This window comes from Berghia stephanieae, chromosome 1 (assembly GCF_034508935.2).
Source record: "Berghia stephanieae isolate SIO BIC M18660-M18661 chromosome 1, UCSD_Bste_1.3, whole genome shotgun sequence".
NCBI classification, from domain to species: Eukaryota; Metazoa; Mollusca; class Gastropoda; order Nudibranchia; family Aeolidiidae; genus Berghia; species Berghia stephanieae.
In genome coordinates, this window is record NC_088360.1 from 33,480,220 (window position 1) to 33,497,390 (window position 17,171).

Below are 17,171 nucleotides of genomic sequence, written 5' to 3' on the forward strand. Positions count from 1 at the left end.
AAGGATGACCTCCACCGGAACCATTCATATTGTCCAAGAGAGATAATTGGGAGTTAATAGTCTTGTTGAAGTAAAATGGAACACAAAAAATCGCATGTGCCAAAAGTAGACAACAAAGTGACGGTCTTGCAATCAAAGGAAGTGAAAGAATTAAGGTTGTATATTGAGGAGCAGCTATCTCCCCAATCCTCATTTAGCTTCACCTTCATTGAAAATTGTCAAGAAGTTTTTTCAACCATAATAACACTTTAGATTTGTTTTGAAGTGTCCATTAATATTTATCAGGGTTTTTGTTTTGGGAGGAGGGGTGGGGGGGGGGGGGGGGGGGGGTTGGAATTTCTACATACGTAGTATAAGTACATTTTATTGTGTTCATAGCCGCCCTCTTTCTATTCATTTTGCGATTTGTGGTATGACACTCGCTTTTGGTTCGGAACGTCCTGGGTTCGAGTGCCGCTCTGAACGGCGCATAGTTGAGTCATGAAAAAGACACTTTACTCACATTCTCTCACCGAACTCAGGTGTGATATGAGTAAAAGGAATTTTACAGCGTTGATTTTGTCAGAAAAAAGTGTAATATCGCCTAAAATGCGTCATGTCTCGTCTTAAATAATATGTGTTGCTGTTGGCTAGCGACCCTTTGTAAAACCTTTTGAGCACTTTTAGTGGATATTGCACTTTATAAATGCTCGTGTTTTTAAATGAAAATCATGACATGCAAATGATAGGAATATATATTTATTAGTGGCTTTTGTAGGACTCAATTGTAGCTATATATAAATTAGCAAGATCGCAGTGATATTTGATACAACATAGACATGGATAACCCACAGTAAGCATTGCAAATTTATTGATTTTTCTGTTTTTGTTTTAATCTTCATCATATTAAAATACATCAAACATGCTCAAACTTTATTCTTAACCTAACTTTATTTAAGTATTATCTAAGAGTTCTATAGGTCTGAAGCGAATGATATTAATCCCCTCCTTACCACCCATAGGAAAATGTCATATTCGTTACGATAAAGCCAACATTTTTCTCATTCTGATTTCTTTGGAACATCATAATATTTGAACAAAAATGTTTGTTATAGACGTCTAGTTAAAGTATATTAACATTGTGTTGAAGAGCTCGTTTAGCAAAAAAAATGTACCTATAGCAAGAACTAACAGCTTTTGTGTTTGAGTGAAATAAATCTATGTTTGTATAGGTTGGAGGTGAAGTTTTGGGGGAAATCCGGAAAATGGGGTCGATAAGGAGAGAGTTAAAACACTCTCTTCCTATCATGACATGACTAATATAATAAGTCCGACTCCTTGATGGTCTTTATCAAATCATATCGGAACGGTTCAATGGTTGGTGTTTTTCAAGTATCTGCGACTTTGAAGGGCGACGAAGAAGATGATGATGAAGATGATGATGATGATGATGATGATGATGATGATGATGATGATGATGATGATGACGATGATAGTGGTAGTGATGGCGATGGTGATGGTGGTAGTGATAATGATGATACAGATAATGATGATGACGATGATGATGGTAGTAAACATATAATAATGCAGTGATAATGATAGTGATGAAGATGATGACTACGACGATGACAATGATGATAATGTTGATGATAATAATGATGATGATGGTGATGATGGTGATGACGACGACGACGACGATGATGATGATGATGATGATGATGATGATGATGATGATGATGATGATGATGATGATGATGATGACGATGATAGTGGTAGTGATGGCGATGGTGATGGTGGTAGTGATAATGATGATACAGATAATGATGATGACGATGATGATGGTAGTAAACATATAATAATGCAGTGATAATGATAGTGATGAAGATGATGACTACGACGATGACAATGATGATAATGTTGATGATAATAATGATGATGATGGTGATGACGACGACGATGATGATGATGATGATGATGATGATGATGATGATGATGATGATGATGACGATGATAGTGGTAGTGATGGCGATGGTGATGGTGGTAGTGATAATGATGATACAGATAATGATGATGACGATGATGATGGTAGTAAACATATAATAATGCAGTGATGATGATAGTGATGAAGATGATGACTACGACGATGGCAATGATGATAATGATGATGATAATAATAATAATAATGATGATGATGATGATGATGATGATGATGATGATGATGATGATGATGATGATGATGATGATAGTGGTAGTGATGGCGATGGTGATGGTGGTAGTGATAATCATGATACAGATAATGATGATGACGATGATGATGGTAGTAAACATATAATAATGCAGTGATAATGATAGTGATGAAGATGATGACCACGACGATGACGATGATGATAATGATGACGATAATAATGATGATGATGATGATGATGATGATGATGATGTAAACATATCTATACTGATGAAAATGACAAGCCTTAAGTCGCAAAATTAAGCCAATGTTACACAATAACAATAATATTATGTCGAGAGTAAAGGAATCCTGTTATTATCAAAGCCAGGTGACCTGACCACGAATACATTACATATTATTGTGCTAATACGATAGAAATGAGAACACGGTTATAATGAGTCACGCATTCAATCATAACATTATGATATATCACCGAGATTGGATCAATGAATATTAATGCAAACAAAGTCTGTGATCAATAACTCTGAATAAAGTCATCGTAACCATCTCTTTATTTATCGTTTTTCAAGTAGGCTTACAAGTCTAATGACCCACATATTCTATAGAAGGAACGAAATTGACGTCACGCAGATATTTGTTATTGTTTTCAGCCATGTTGGTGATTACTTCTGATTAAATTGTATCAATCAGACTATAGATGGGACTAGTTAGCCGTCATTAAGCTCTTTGTAATTGATTTTAGACAGCCATTTTCATGATTAGTTCTCATTAGCTTCTTCTATCCATCAAACTATAAATGTTTAAGGTTACACATAGTTTTGTGTATTGGTACGTTATATTGGCTGGCGGATGTCATAAGTATTTTACCTCAATTCGAGTAAAAGAAAGATATGGGACCCATTGCTTGAAAAGGCTATCATGTCGGGATGATTAAGATGTGAAAAAAATATGAAATATTATACTTAAAACTATAAGACTTGGCCTACTTGTTTTTGTTGAGATTTTTTGGGGCCTTTATATAGGGCAATATCCACTAAACGTGCTCAAAGCGCTTTACAAGGGCCCCTGGCCAACAGCAGTATTTAACATGTAGAAAGGGACATGGCGCCCGTTAGGAGACAATTTTTTCGGACAGAGACATCTCTGTTAATGGCCAAGTACACATTTTACACCTGAGTACGGTGAGAGAATGTGAGCAAGGAGCCTTTTCCAAGGCTAAACTTTATGTGCCGAGCGAGGTTCGAACCCAGGACCTTCCAATCCGAAAGCGAGTGTCATACCACTAGACCACATAACCGCACGGTGTTAAATTGAGACATATACTGTGGTACTTTGAATAAACAAACAACCACATATTTCAAATTTTGGCAAAAAAACTCATCCTTCAAATATCGATCGATTAAAATGATCCTAATCTTGGCAAAAACTCTCAAACATGGCGTTCGTGAAATAGCCTTGTTTGTATTTATGGATTTTACGGCCATTAAGATACTATTAGGTCGTTTCAGCGCCAATGAAAAAAAAGAGGATGATAGAGGAAAAGTCGATCTGAATCTAAAAGCATCAAGACAAAGGGGACTAGTCCAAATAGGGAACAGGGAACACGGTCGGGTGGGGGTGGGGTGGAACTAAAGTTGTAATAATATGTCTGAGTTGCTTCTGTATGTTAATATAAACAGCAAGACCGATGGTAGGCATATATGCAGGTCTGACATCCGAACCCGATTATGGGCCTTGTTCAACATCGAACCAATATTTTGCGTTCTTGTTTTTGAGATTTTCATTACAACAATGAGCCCATAAAGAATTGGGCTAACAGACTTTCAAATAAGTGCACGTCGAGCAAGACCAATTTAATTCTCAGATCTACGTGCAACAAAGAATTAAAGATAATATCCCTCACTTTCTTTATGGCAGATAAAAGAGTTTTAAAACTCAAAAGTACCAGAGAGCAAGAAAAAACAGATGACAACATTGAGAAAAAGAAATTAAGGAGAGAAAAGTAAACGTTATTTTTGAATAATTGGTATAATTTTCGCCCTGAAGCCGTGCGGTATGTCAAGCCATTCATATTATTATCCATCGATTCGGGAAATATTCCGGTAATTATTTTGATCAACATGACATCATGTTACTGAAAATAATTTCCTTCCTTCTTTGTGGACATTTGGGATTGTAAACAAAGCATGCTGAGTCGGAGGAAACTGTCGTCTCTCATTTCCGTTTCGCTTCATGGAATCGATTCGCATGGCTGATGTTAGGGCTGGGCGATATCATGGAATCGTCTAACGATGAAGAGATTGTCATTATGATTACTCGAATGATGTGAATGGATCCTCTGATTTAATACATTATGATGAATTAGGATTTGACTTGATAATTGCCAGTTAATACTCCGACCATAGGATTGTTGAAACTACTCCGAAAGAGATTACCAATAAAGACATAAAGGTGATGAAGACACTAGAATGGCGATTTTATCATAAAATGAATAAAGAAGTAGGAAAAAAGTAATAAAAAAAAACAAACAGATACATTTCTCAATAACAAAGCAAGAAAGTATATAAATATCTGGTACTAGAAAAAAAACGTTTAGAAGCCTGTACCTCCGGACAGGAACAGATGCAAGTCTGAAATTTCACCATAATCAAACCAATTTGTTATGTAGACTATGTGGTCCAGTGATATAACACTCGCTTTCGGATCGGAGTGTCCTGGGTTCGAGTCTCGCTCGGCGCATAGTTGAGTCCTTGGAAAAGGCTCTTTACTCACATTCTCTCATCGTACTCAGGTGTAAACTGAGTACCTGGCCGTTAACAGCGTTGTCTTTGTCCGAAAAATTGTAATATCGCCTAACAGGCGTTATGTCCCGTCCTACATGTTAAAAGTTGCTGTTGACCAGGGATCCCTTGTAAAGCGTTTTGAGCACATTTAGTGGATATTGCTCTATATAAAAAATTTAGACTACACAAAATTTCAACAACAAAAAAAAATTATTTAGAAATATTTGCCGATTTCATTTGCCGATTGTTTTAGTGATACACCACAAATTTGCCATGCCGAATATTTTAAGGTAATTCTCAAATGACTGTGCGTAGCCCTTTTTTCCAAAATCCAATTGATTTTCTTATGTCTTCGATAATGATTCGATTCCATGAAATTTGAACTGACTCTTAAGCTTTGCTTCTGTGAAAAACGTCGTACGACTCTTATAAACTGTCAGGACTTATTGGAGACCATTTAATCTTTAGAAACAAATCAAATATAATTTCTGCGTCGTATTGAAAATTATAAAACTTATTCTAGAAGCTATCCCAATAGGCCATTAGGTTTTCAACGAAACGGGGTAAATTTCTACGTTAATCACACGACACAGATAAAAACAAGACGCAAATTTGGAAGCTTTCGATTTCGTAATTTTTATTCGACGTTGGTATAACCAGCATATATTCTTAATCAATCATATCTTTAATCAAACTTAGCAAGTATCAACTTTAGGTATTGTTCTTGTTCCTTGCAAATTTTCGACTTTTTTTCTGATTTGTTCGTTGCATTGAAACAACGTCGCAATTTTTCCAGTTTTTTCTCTCGCACCCTATATAGAATTACAATAATTTCATCCAGTATGTTAGGGGGCTCAGGCAGAAGATCAGAAGCAACTTTTGTTCGAATCCATTTCTAGTTGTTGGAACTAATTTTGGAGTGGTGGTTGGGTCGACTGCATAGTGTCCCTCTCACTGTCTGGCGGAGTTGTCGTACCACTAAGGTCGCGGGTTCGAGCCCCCATCGCCGCGAAATTTTATTTTCTACTCACTTCATCTTCTGTTATTATCAACATAAGTGCCTGCTCCACTCACTTTTCTGAATTAATATGTCGGAAAGCAACTTACAAAATAACTTAATCTTATGCAAACGGCGGGTAGAAATTAACAATTTACTACCACATTAGAAGAGAATAATTCGTCTCCATTGATATCATGATTTCAAAATTACTTGCAACGACTTTAAAATCCCAAGGCTAAAGAGATAATTTATAGTTTTGCCAATCCAATATGACCACGAACATTATCATTGTTACTCATCATCAGGGCTTTTCAATCCAACAATGATTAATAGGCCATAATCAAAGAGTTTCTAAGCGAATCTATTGCTTGATGTTTTACTCGAAAGGATTTTCATCTGATGCCAACTTAACTTGAGGTCATCCTCATAAAATTCCAGTGCAAGACATATAAAACGAGGTATCTTTATTCTAAATGGATATCTTACATTTAAACAGTAATTTTTCAAAAATGAGATGACGAAAATGCTAGCTTTTTTCTCCCCTTCTCCTCCTTCTCATTCGCCTCCTCCTGCTCCTCCTCCTTCTCCTCATCCTCCTCCTCCTTCTTCTTCTTCTTCTTCTTCTCATCATCCTGCTCCTCTTTTTCTTCTTCTTCTTCTTCTTCATCATTATCATCATCATCATCATCATCATCATCATCATCATCATTATCATCATCATCATCATCATTATCATCATCATCATCATCACCACCACCACCACCACCACCACCATCATCATCATTATCATCATCATCATCATCATCATCATATTCATCATCATCATCATCATCATCATCATATTCATCATCATCATCATCTTTTTCTTCTTCTTCCTCTCCTCCACCCTCTCACCCTCATCCTCCTTATCTCCCATCTACTACTACTACTACTACTACTACTACTACTACTACTACTACTACTACTACTACTACTACTACTACTACTTCTACTACTACTACTACTACTACTACTACTACTACTACTACTACTACTACTACACTACTACTACTACTAAATACTACTACTACTACTACTATTCTACTACCACTACTACTACTACTACTACTACTACTACTACTACTACTACTACTACTACTACTACTACTACTTCTACTACTACTACTACTGCTGCAACAACAAGAACAACAAGAAGAACAACAAGAAGAACAATAAGTGTTCGCCGACGTCATTATGTGAAGAGACTGACAAACAGGACTATCATTGGCCATGCTATCATATCACTTCATGGGACAGACAGATTAGTGTGAGCGTAGCCATTATTAACTTATAGCCCGATACTAGAACCTTTTAGTTTGACGTCATTTTTTAGGTTTGTGCAGCGTCTTTCGAGTTGTCAGAAGAGCTCAAGGAAACAAGTGATTCCATTTGTTGAACTATTGAATACAACTCAATTTGATTTTGTTTTTTTATGGCCAAAGACTTGTCTTATGATGTCATTTGTTGGACAGTGTCAGCCAATGTGTTTTCGAAGGTTACGGTGTGAGCAGGGGCTTCGTTGTCTGTCAGAGAAATGGAGGCCTATACTTTTCCCTAATGAAAGTTGGTTCAACGTGTCGCATGTCGGTCATCCGATTACAGTCTGATGTCGCACGAATGAACGATTTGCTCAGGCTTGCATTAGTCAACATACAGAGTTTCTTTTTACGAAATCCGTCAAAATCCAGTCCCAGATTCACTTCCCAATGGTACACACTTCCCCGAGTCCCATGTCCACTCCCACTGCTGCATACTTCCCATAAATTTGTCGGGTTTCGGCGAGTTTCGGCGGGTTTCGTAAAAAAGAAACACCCGTCAACATAACAGATATGAAGGAGAGAGTGTTTATGAGTTGGGTAGATTCGCATACCACCACTGAAGTCAACTCCGTGTGTTTCGACGAAATATGACTGCAAACATTTACGCGGAATAAATCTACCGGTAAAGAAATGTCCTATTGTTCAACACCAATGAGGACTGTCGTTTCCTCCATTATGACAATGATACACCCGATACGCAAAAGTGTCCATGAAGTTTTTAATGCAACCACAATGTTATCATTTGGATTGGCCCGCGAACTTGCTCTGTATGAATCGAATTGGGCACACTTGTGATGAATTGTGGAAGCGAGTACGATATCACTATATCAACAATGTGGAGGAATTAGCGAACATGCTCAGTTTGGGATGGAACAATATACCTCAGGATTTTTTTCAAATGCCACTCGCCTTATGATCAGAAGGTCCTGGGTTCGAGTCACGAGTGGCGCATTGTTGAGTCCTTGGAGAAGGCTCTTTTCTCACATTCCCTCACCGTGCTCAGGTGTAAAATGAGTACCCGGGCGTTAACAGCGTTGTCTCTTGTCCGAATAATTGTAACATCGCCAAACAGGCATGTTAAGTGTTGCTGTTGGCTAGGTACCCTTTGCAAAGCCCCTTTAGACGTTTAGATTATTTTTCGCTACATATATTGTTTAAAAAGCTCAAGTTTAGAAATGTACTTACAATGGCTACGATTAGTGTGGTTTCAATGCGAAGCATACTTTTGTTGCAATGCAGAAAAAAGGACTGCTGATATTGAAATAAAATGTTAGAAGAAAAATATTTTTAAAAGGTAAGAAAAACAAACCAAACTAATCAAACGAAAACAAAACATAACACAAAAAAAAAACCCCAAGCAAAATCCATGTATAATGGTCACCCAACCTTTACAATGGTTAGGGGGTATGATTATTTTTATTATAATATCTGCTCAATCTCATCAAGTAAATGGCACAGTCTTAGACTCCTTCACTAAATAATGCATTAAGTCGGTGCCGCCGGGAGGCGACGGTGCTAAAATCATCGTAAAATACTAACCATGATATATCGTCGAGCCTGCGGGCAATCTGCTGCTAGTATTACAATTAATTGCGATAGTCGATTACCTCCCCAGCTCAAGTGTTAATGTCCATGCCGTTAGTGCATGCAGTCACGCTCAATTACAGACGAGGACGAGATGGCAGTGAAAAGCTATCGATTACTGATTACATTTGTACTCAACCGGTATAAACTCCAGGATTTAAGTGCCTTTTAACAGAATTATTAGTTATGCTTTGGTGCTGGAATATTTTAGATTTATGGACGGGACGCTTTCATCCCTCATCACATTTGTAGATTCAATTCAAATGGTTTCCTAATCGGTAATCCATGTGAATGAATTCCAAACATTTTACAATGCGACTTTGATGAAATACAAGCAATGTCGTGAAGTGCATTAGCAGATTACGATGCTCGTTAAATCCCTTTCTTAAATAAAGACAAAAATTTGTAAAACAGACAAAACAATTAATCGATGAACAAATAGTTTGTAAATATTGATGACAAAATAGTAGGGAGGCAGACAGATAGGTGGATAGCTGGGGACACGGAAAACAAGACCGATAGGCAAAGATGCACGTTAGGGTTTGTGGGAAAGATGCAAATGGAAGAGATACAGATTGATAGATTGATAAAAAAAATTAGGCAATGAATAGATCAATGGTTTATAAAGAACTAGAGGAGAAAAAGATATATATATATATATATATATATATATATATATATATATATATATAATATATATATATACATTATATATATATATAATATATATATATATATATATATATATATATATATATATATATATAAGAGAGAGAGAGAGAGAGAGAGAGAGAGAGAGAGAGGGGGGGGGGAAGAGTAAGAGAGGGTGGGTGGCGAGAAAATAAAGAGAGATTTAGAGATAAGTAAGAGAAAAAGATAAAGAATTGGAAAGTAATATTGAACTAGATATATATGTCTCTCTCTCTCTCTCTCTCTCTCTCTCTCTATATATATATATATAATATATATATATATTATATATATATATATATATATATATATATTATATATATATATATATATATATATATATATAATATATATATATATATATATATAAGATATATAAATAAATAAAAATTAGAGAGAGTGTGAGTGAGAGAGAAAAAAAAAAAAAAGAGAGAGAGAGAGAGAGAGAGATAGTCATTTGTTGTTTTTAATATATAATATATAATACAGAGCTGTTCCAGTGTTTATATACTCAAGTCAGCTGGTTTAAGTCAACAACTTGTCAACGTTATATTTGTTGGATTTATAAATCCGTCCCAGACCAAACATTAACAGTTGTCGAGATTAGCATTTAACTAATAGCCTTTGAATTGAAGATTCCTTTATTGACAGCTGCGTTTCTTACAACGCACCCGCTCTTTAATACAAACTGTATTATTCAATAATTGTACGGTCTCTCTCTCTCTCTCTTTCTCTCTCTCTCTCTCTCTCTCTCTCTCTTTATCTCTCTGTCTCACTGTCTCTCATTCTTTCTCTCTCTCTCTCTCTCACTCTCTCTCTCTCTCTCTCTCTCTCTCTCTCTCTCTCTCCACTCTCTCTTCCTTTCTCTCTCTCTTTTACTCAATGTATTACCTCAGTTAGCAATGTCAAAAATTTAGAGATTGCTCAAAAAAAAAAAAAAAAAAACCCAAAAAAAACCAAAAAAAAAAACAACAAAAAAACAAAACAAAAAAAAACCCCAACAAAAAACAAAACAAAAAAAGACCCACCAAAAAATGGAACATTTAGGTGAAAAAAGATATCTAATTCACTTCATTGAATCATTTTTCTCTCGGCCTAGAGGGCAAAGCAATTCATTGCTAATACATCAATTCTGTGACATGGTACTTAAAAAAAAAAAACCCGGTGCATCTATGTATTCTTTCTCTACTGCCATGCTTTGACAAAACACAATTTTTCCATTTTGGTAAAAAATGTTTTATTTCAAATATTGACTGATTAAGAAGACGCTCAACTTGTCAAAGCGTATCAATCTTTCATTGAAGCATCTCTTCTAATTCCCACCTTTCTAAGTCCCGTTGCTGGAAAGTTAATTTCTTCTATTTGTCTTCATTTTAAATAATGAATACATTTACCTCTACCCCTCTGTCCTTTTTTGTCACCACCAGTCACCCTTGCCTTTCAATCTAACCATACTCTGTTGTCACCGGCTTGATCCCCATTTGAGAGGCAAGTTTATGTTTCTTCCTTCATACTTTCTACGACTGTACAGCACCACCTATTTCCGTTAACTGCTAGTTTTGTATTGATTTTGTCCAATTGTTGGGAACAGCTGTTGACGTACCCTTATAAAACAATGTTTTAAACATTTTAGCACCAAAAAAAAAAAAAAAACCACAAAAAAAAAAACTACCTCACATTATATGTATAAATAATAACGACCTAAGACTGACATAAATAATTCTTTGAAGACTAGGGTTTAAAAGTCTTTATTGGACTGGCTGCGGGTTATTTTGATCGGCCTGTGTGACATCATAGTTTTTGGGCTTTATTTTGGCAAAAATGTCAACCGGCGTTTTGCCATAATAAGTCAAAGCTGCTGTCATCAGGGGCGGAGGGTGAGTTTGATAAAGTGGGCTGATAGATGATACGAGCTGTGGCGTTGTGATTCTTTGTTGCTGCACGCTCCTGACTAATTCTGTTAACTTTGTCGAGAGGCACACGCTGCTCATTGGCTTTGATGGATGTGCCCTTGTTTTAATTGGATACACTCATCAATAGAATGTAATGACGGGGAGATAAGGGACAGAAACATATATAAAGCAAAGAAAAAAGATGAAAAGAATTCTTAATGTGATAAGCAAATAACGCTGACATTACTTGAATTAATTCAATAACATTGAACTCATGACTTTAACGTCTAAAATAACACGGTGTTAAAATAGAATGAAACAAATTGAATTGATTGGTCTAAGACTATGTTGATTTTGAAGCTGGTGTGACGACTTGGGTGCTTCAATATTTGATTTGATTTCGGGAAACTGTAGTGTAAATTTTTATTACAGAAAGAGGTATTTGATATTATTTGATTTGATGGCAAAATGAAGGGCAACAAGGAATATTCAATTAAAACCCTTTAATTTTGATTCTGAAATACTGACTTTGGGTCAACATGCTTTAATCAATCAATCACTCTGTTTAACCTTTAGGCGCGGAGGCTTACTAAACCCTGACTATCATAATCTGATCTTACCCTTTTCACCAAGGAAACAGCAAACTTGTTTATTTTTGTGAACACGTCAAATTGAGAAATTAAGGAGCAGGCACTGGTATATAATAAAAATCTGAAAACGTGTGTATGAAACAGTGCTAGACAAAGTAAGAAAGAACGAAAAAGAAAAAGAAAACATCCCAAGATCTTTGTGAAAACTACAAGACAAACAATTGGATCAATTTTGATTTGATAGAAAATGAAGTGTCCATAAACTAAACTGAGGTCATCCTCAAGCAATACGCGAGTGATCTTAACGGCCCGTTAATCCGTGTTGCTTGCAGAGAGTTGTTCCTGTCCAATTTCTTTTGGAGACTTTTGGAACCATTCTATAACTTAATTCAAAGGGAATGTGGGTTCTAATAGCTCAGTTGATAGGGTGCTCGCTTCACAGCCAAAGGGAGCTGGTTCGATCCCTGGTGAAGTTGAGATTTTTATTGGATTTTCCTTCCATATTATTCACGATGCAGTGATTGGGTAGTTGGGTCAATTTTGATGTAGCGAAAATTACACTGAGAATTAGAATCCTATTGAAATGATAGCTAGCAATTGCTTTTGTCGGTTTAGCGCTATAGAAACCGGGATAAATGTCGTCTCCATGGGCATTATAGCTCTGAAGGTCTACTTTTTGGTTCAATGGGAGAAAGTCAGCTTGATGAAACCAATGGCTATTCTACTCAATTCTATCATCTGCTTTGTGGTCTTATGGTATGACACTCCATAAGGGAACTGCAAGGTTCGAGTTGCACTTAGGATATTGCAAGGTGAGTCTTTGAAAAGACTCTTTACTCACAATCTGTCACGGCACACAAGTGTAAAATGAGTCCGTACCCGACAAAAGCGTTGTCTCTATCGAAAACAATAATTGTAATCGTGTTTTCTTGGCGTCATGTCTCGTCCTGCATACAAAGTGTTGCGGTTAACTTGGGATAAGTTGTAAAGAGCTTTGATTAATTTTAGGGGATTTTGCGACCAGCAAACACGTTCATTTATTTATTCATTAACTTCTCAAAATTGCAAAATATCAATATGACCTTAAAGCATTCCGAGCGTCGTAATTACGCGTATCATTGTTCCAATAATTAGTTTTTGTCAGAATATAATCAAGCTATTCTTTAGTAGATTTTATTGTTGACCAAAGTGGGTTTTGATCCAGAAAATGTCACGGTTGCATATGTTTTCACTTGTTCATTTAATGGACTTATATCATTAATGTTTTTCAACACTTACGCTGTAATTAATCTATTAATTGAATTTTAAAATAATTTTGTTATATTATTATTATTATTATTATTATTATTATTATTATTATTATTATTATTATTATTATTATTATTATTATTATTATTATTATTATTATTATTATTATTATTATTATTATTATTATTATTATTATTATTATTATTATTATTATTATTATTATTATTATTATTATTATTATTATTATTATTATTTTATTATTATTATTATATATTATTATTATTATTATTATTATTATTATTATTATTGTTTGCTTTGATTTATTATTGATTTTACTTACTTTGATTTGTTGATTGGAAATAATATTATTTTCATATATGAGTTGTATTGGTAATTGCCTAAAAATAAATCTTTGAATTGAATTGAATTGTAAAAATTCTAAATACATTCATAAAGCTAGAAACAAAAATATTTCTGTATTTCTTTTTGCCTTCAAAGATTAATTTTAAAATAGACCCCATGAATTTTAAAATGAAAACGACATTGATGTAAGGTTTGGATTCAGGCTCGCTAATATTATTAATGGTAATAATTGAATGGTTGATAGGAGGAGGAATTAATTGACGGCAGATCGTGTTGTGTGTGTGTGTGTGTGTGTATGTGCGTGTATATGTGTGTGTGTGTGAGTGTGTGTGTGTGTGACGGAGGCATGTCGATGAAATGATACTGATAATGGTTGGGGTTCGTTTTTATATTAGGTTTGGAAATAGTGGTGGCGATGATGATCATGATGATGACGATATCAAATGCACACTGATTGATTGAGAGATAAATAGCGATAAAGAATAGAAATAAAGAGCTGGAAACAAACATTTAAAAATTCAGATGTTGTAAAGTCAAATAAATCCGGGAAAAAGAAAGAAACAAAATGGGGAGGATAAAAAAATATGAAATAAAATAAACTCTTTAGAATTCCCACATCAAAACGACCCATGATAAGATAAACTAAAACGAAGCAACAAAAAGTTAGCAAAACAACTAAAGGGAAGAAAAACAATTTAGAACAAATAAAGCTAGAAAAAAGACTAAGCTAAAACAAAACAAAACAAAACAAAACAAAAACCAAAAAAAAAGAAAAAAAAAAACAAAAAAACACAACAAAGCGAAGCAAAAGAAAAACGGAAAACACAAAATAAAACTAAACAGAACAAAAACAATTCTCCTACCAAAACAAAACAACCCCCCCCCGCCCCATAAAGTAAAAAACAAACAAACAAAGCAAATCAAAACAAACAAAACCACACACACACACATTCACACACACACACACCCACACACACACACACACGCGCGCAATATCCAAAACAATTTAGCAAAGCAGATCACATTCAATATTAAAGATAAAATAAAATTAATAGTAATCTCCGAACTTTAAAAGCTATTATTATGTGACAAAATTTACCATTCGTCCCAAAACAGTATTGCGTTTCAGCGAATCTGATGTTTATCTTAAACGTTCCTTTTAACATTTAAAATTTAAATAATTATTTCCACTGATGAAAGTAGGGTTTTTCTCTTGTCCGTCAAAAACATAAAATTTGTTCATTTATTGACCAAACATGATTATAAAAGCTTTAAAAATATAACAAAATACCAAATATGGAACAAATCGGGCTCAAATACCTTCCTCAGCCAACAATAAAAAACAATTAAAACATAAAAACATAACTTAAAAACACAGATAGACGGCCAGAGATCTTATTATTCTTATTATCATCATTGTCATTATTATTATTATTTATTATTATTATTATATTATTATTATTATTATTATTATTATTATTATTATTATTATTATTATTATTATTATTATATTATTATTATTATTATTATTATTATTATTATTATTATTATTATTATTATTATCATCATTATTATCATTATTATTATTATTATTATTATTATTATTATTGTTATTATTATTATTATTATTATTACTACTACTACTACTATTATTATTATTATTATTATTATTATTATTATTATTATTATTATTATTATTATTATTATTCCTACTACTACTACTATATTTATTTCATATCGGCCGTCTATCTAGGATTTTAAGTAATGTATTAATAAGGTTTTAATTCATTCTTTGTTGTTGTTTTGGCTAAATAAGATTTTTGAGAACTAAACATTCCCCGTTTGGTATTTTGTTCTTTGTTTTTTTTTTTGAGGGTGTTATTTTCATTTTTGTTTATAATTTTTTACAGTAAGCAGCTTCTAGCAGCCTTGTATCAGTCATTCTGACCATAATTTATTGTTTTTATTCTAGACGCATTTTTAAAATCTGATGATACCAAGTCGACACAGTGCGTCACAAATGTGCCGAAACGTTTTCATATTTAACCCATTAACTGCCGTACTCTGGAAGAACTCGAATTTAAAAATTTGGCCAGAAAACTCGTCCTTCAAATATTGATCGACTTAAATGACCCTAATCTTAGCAAAAATTCTCAATCCTGGGACTTTGCGAGGTCATCTTTAGACCCAGATTTGAGAGGTTTTTTTTGCCAAGATGGGGATCATTTAAGTCGATCGATATTTGAAGGACGAGTTTTCTGGCCAAATTTTTAAATACGAATTTTTAAATATATTCCAGAGTACAGCAGTTAACTGGTTAAGGGAACTTTTGCTTGATGTGTGCGATGTGTTTGGAAGGTGAAGGACGTTAAGACGTGAGGGGGATATGCTCATCAATTTGTTGTTGTGGGGATGGATAATGGATTGTCTTTGTGAAGGAAGCATGACGACACATGATCAGTGATATCACCCTGCGGATTGATTTTATGACTTTGTAAATGATCGAAATGGGAGACGAACGAACGAACGAACGCGCATCGCTTAGCCATCGCCTATAACAATTGTGAACAATCGAGGTCAGGCTGTTCTTACGACTTTAGCCCTTCGCAGGCAGTGTACGAATTTACTCTAACTAACCGTTTCAATTGATAAAAATGAAGAGTAATAGCTGAAGAAGGGTTTTGATCCGCAGAGTAAGAATTTACTTTAACAGTTTCAATTTATAAAAATGAAGAGTAATAGATGAAGAAAGGTTTTGATCCCTAAACGTTATATGTTTTGTATTGTGTTCGTATTTTAAAAGCTGTTATATTAATTTTTGAGGATCCCGTTGGCTCAGTTGGTAGAGCACTTATTTCACAAGCAAAGGGAACAAGATCAATCCCGGATAAAGTCGAGATTTATTTTTTCTGACCCATTTGTCCACCCAGCTGTGATTGGGGAAGTGGGTTTGTTAGATCTGGAGGAAATAATTTACGACAGACTAGCGTTCTATTCAAAGGATAGCAAGAAATTTATATTGTCCGGTTCCATGGACCTGATTGTTCTAAAGGACCTACTTTATAGTCATTTGTGTACAACATTACATTTTACAATCTACAGCTTCTGACAGCTTAGTTTTCACTTTGACAGCTTCAGTTGGGCGTGAGCCACACAAACAACAGAAGAAATCCTATTTTGATGGGAAACCAGGCGACACCATGAAATAGTTAAAGCTGGAGAGTCATTCATTTATTGCTTGTGATTTTGGGTGTAAATGAATACCATGTTACAAATAGCGAGTGCTTTGTGACCGCCCCATCGCCTCAACCATCGCCTCAAAATGGTATTATGTCGAGTGAGTGGCTTACGTACTAACAATTAATTTTATAAACTTAAGCATTTATATAGAGCAATTATATCCACAAAACGTGCTCAAATCGCTTTACAAGAGACATGACGCCTGTTAGACAATTTTACAATTTTCTTCCACAAAGACAACGCTGATAACGGATAG

At 34.6% G+C, this 17,171-nt stretch overlaps 1 protein-coding gene across 1 annotated transcript in view; it reads left to right on the forward strand.

The window, feature by feature from the left end:
- LOC144967246 (uncharacterized) overlaps positions 1 to 16,884 on the forward strand; it is a 26,065-nt gene extending 9,181 nt beyond the window's left edge. Inside the window, exon 2 of the mRNA XM_078904267.1 lies at positions 16,778 to 16,884. Coding sequence (XP_078760393.1) covers positions 16,778 to 16,884 — 107 coding nt within the window. The remainder of the gene's footprint in view (positions 1 to 16,777) is intronic.
- Positions 16,885 to 17,171: the final 287 nt, after the last annotated feature.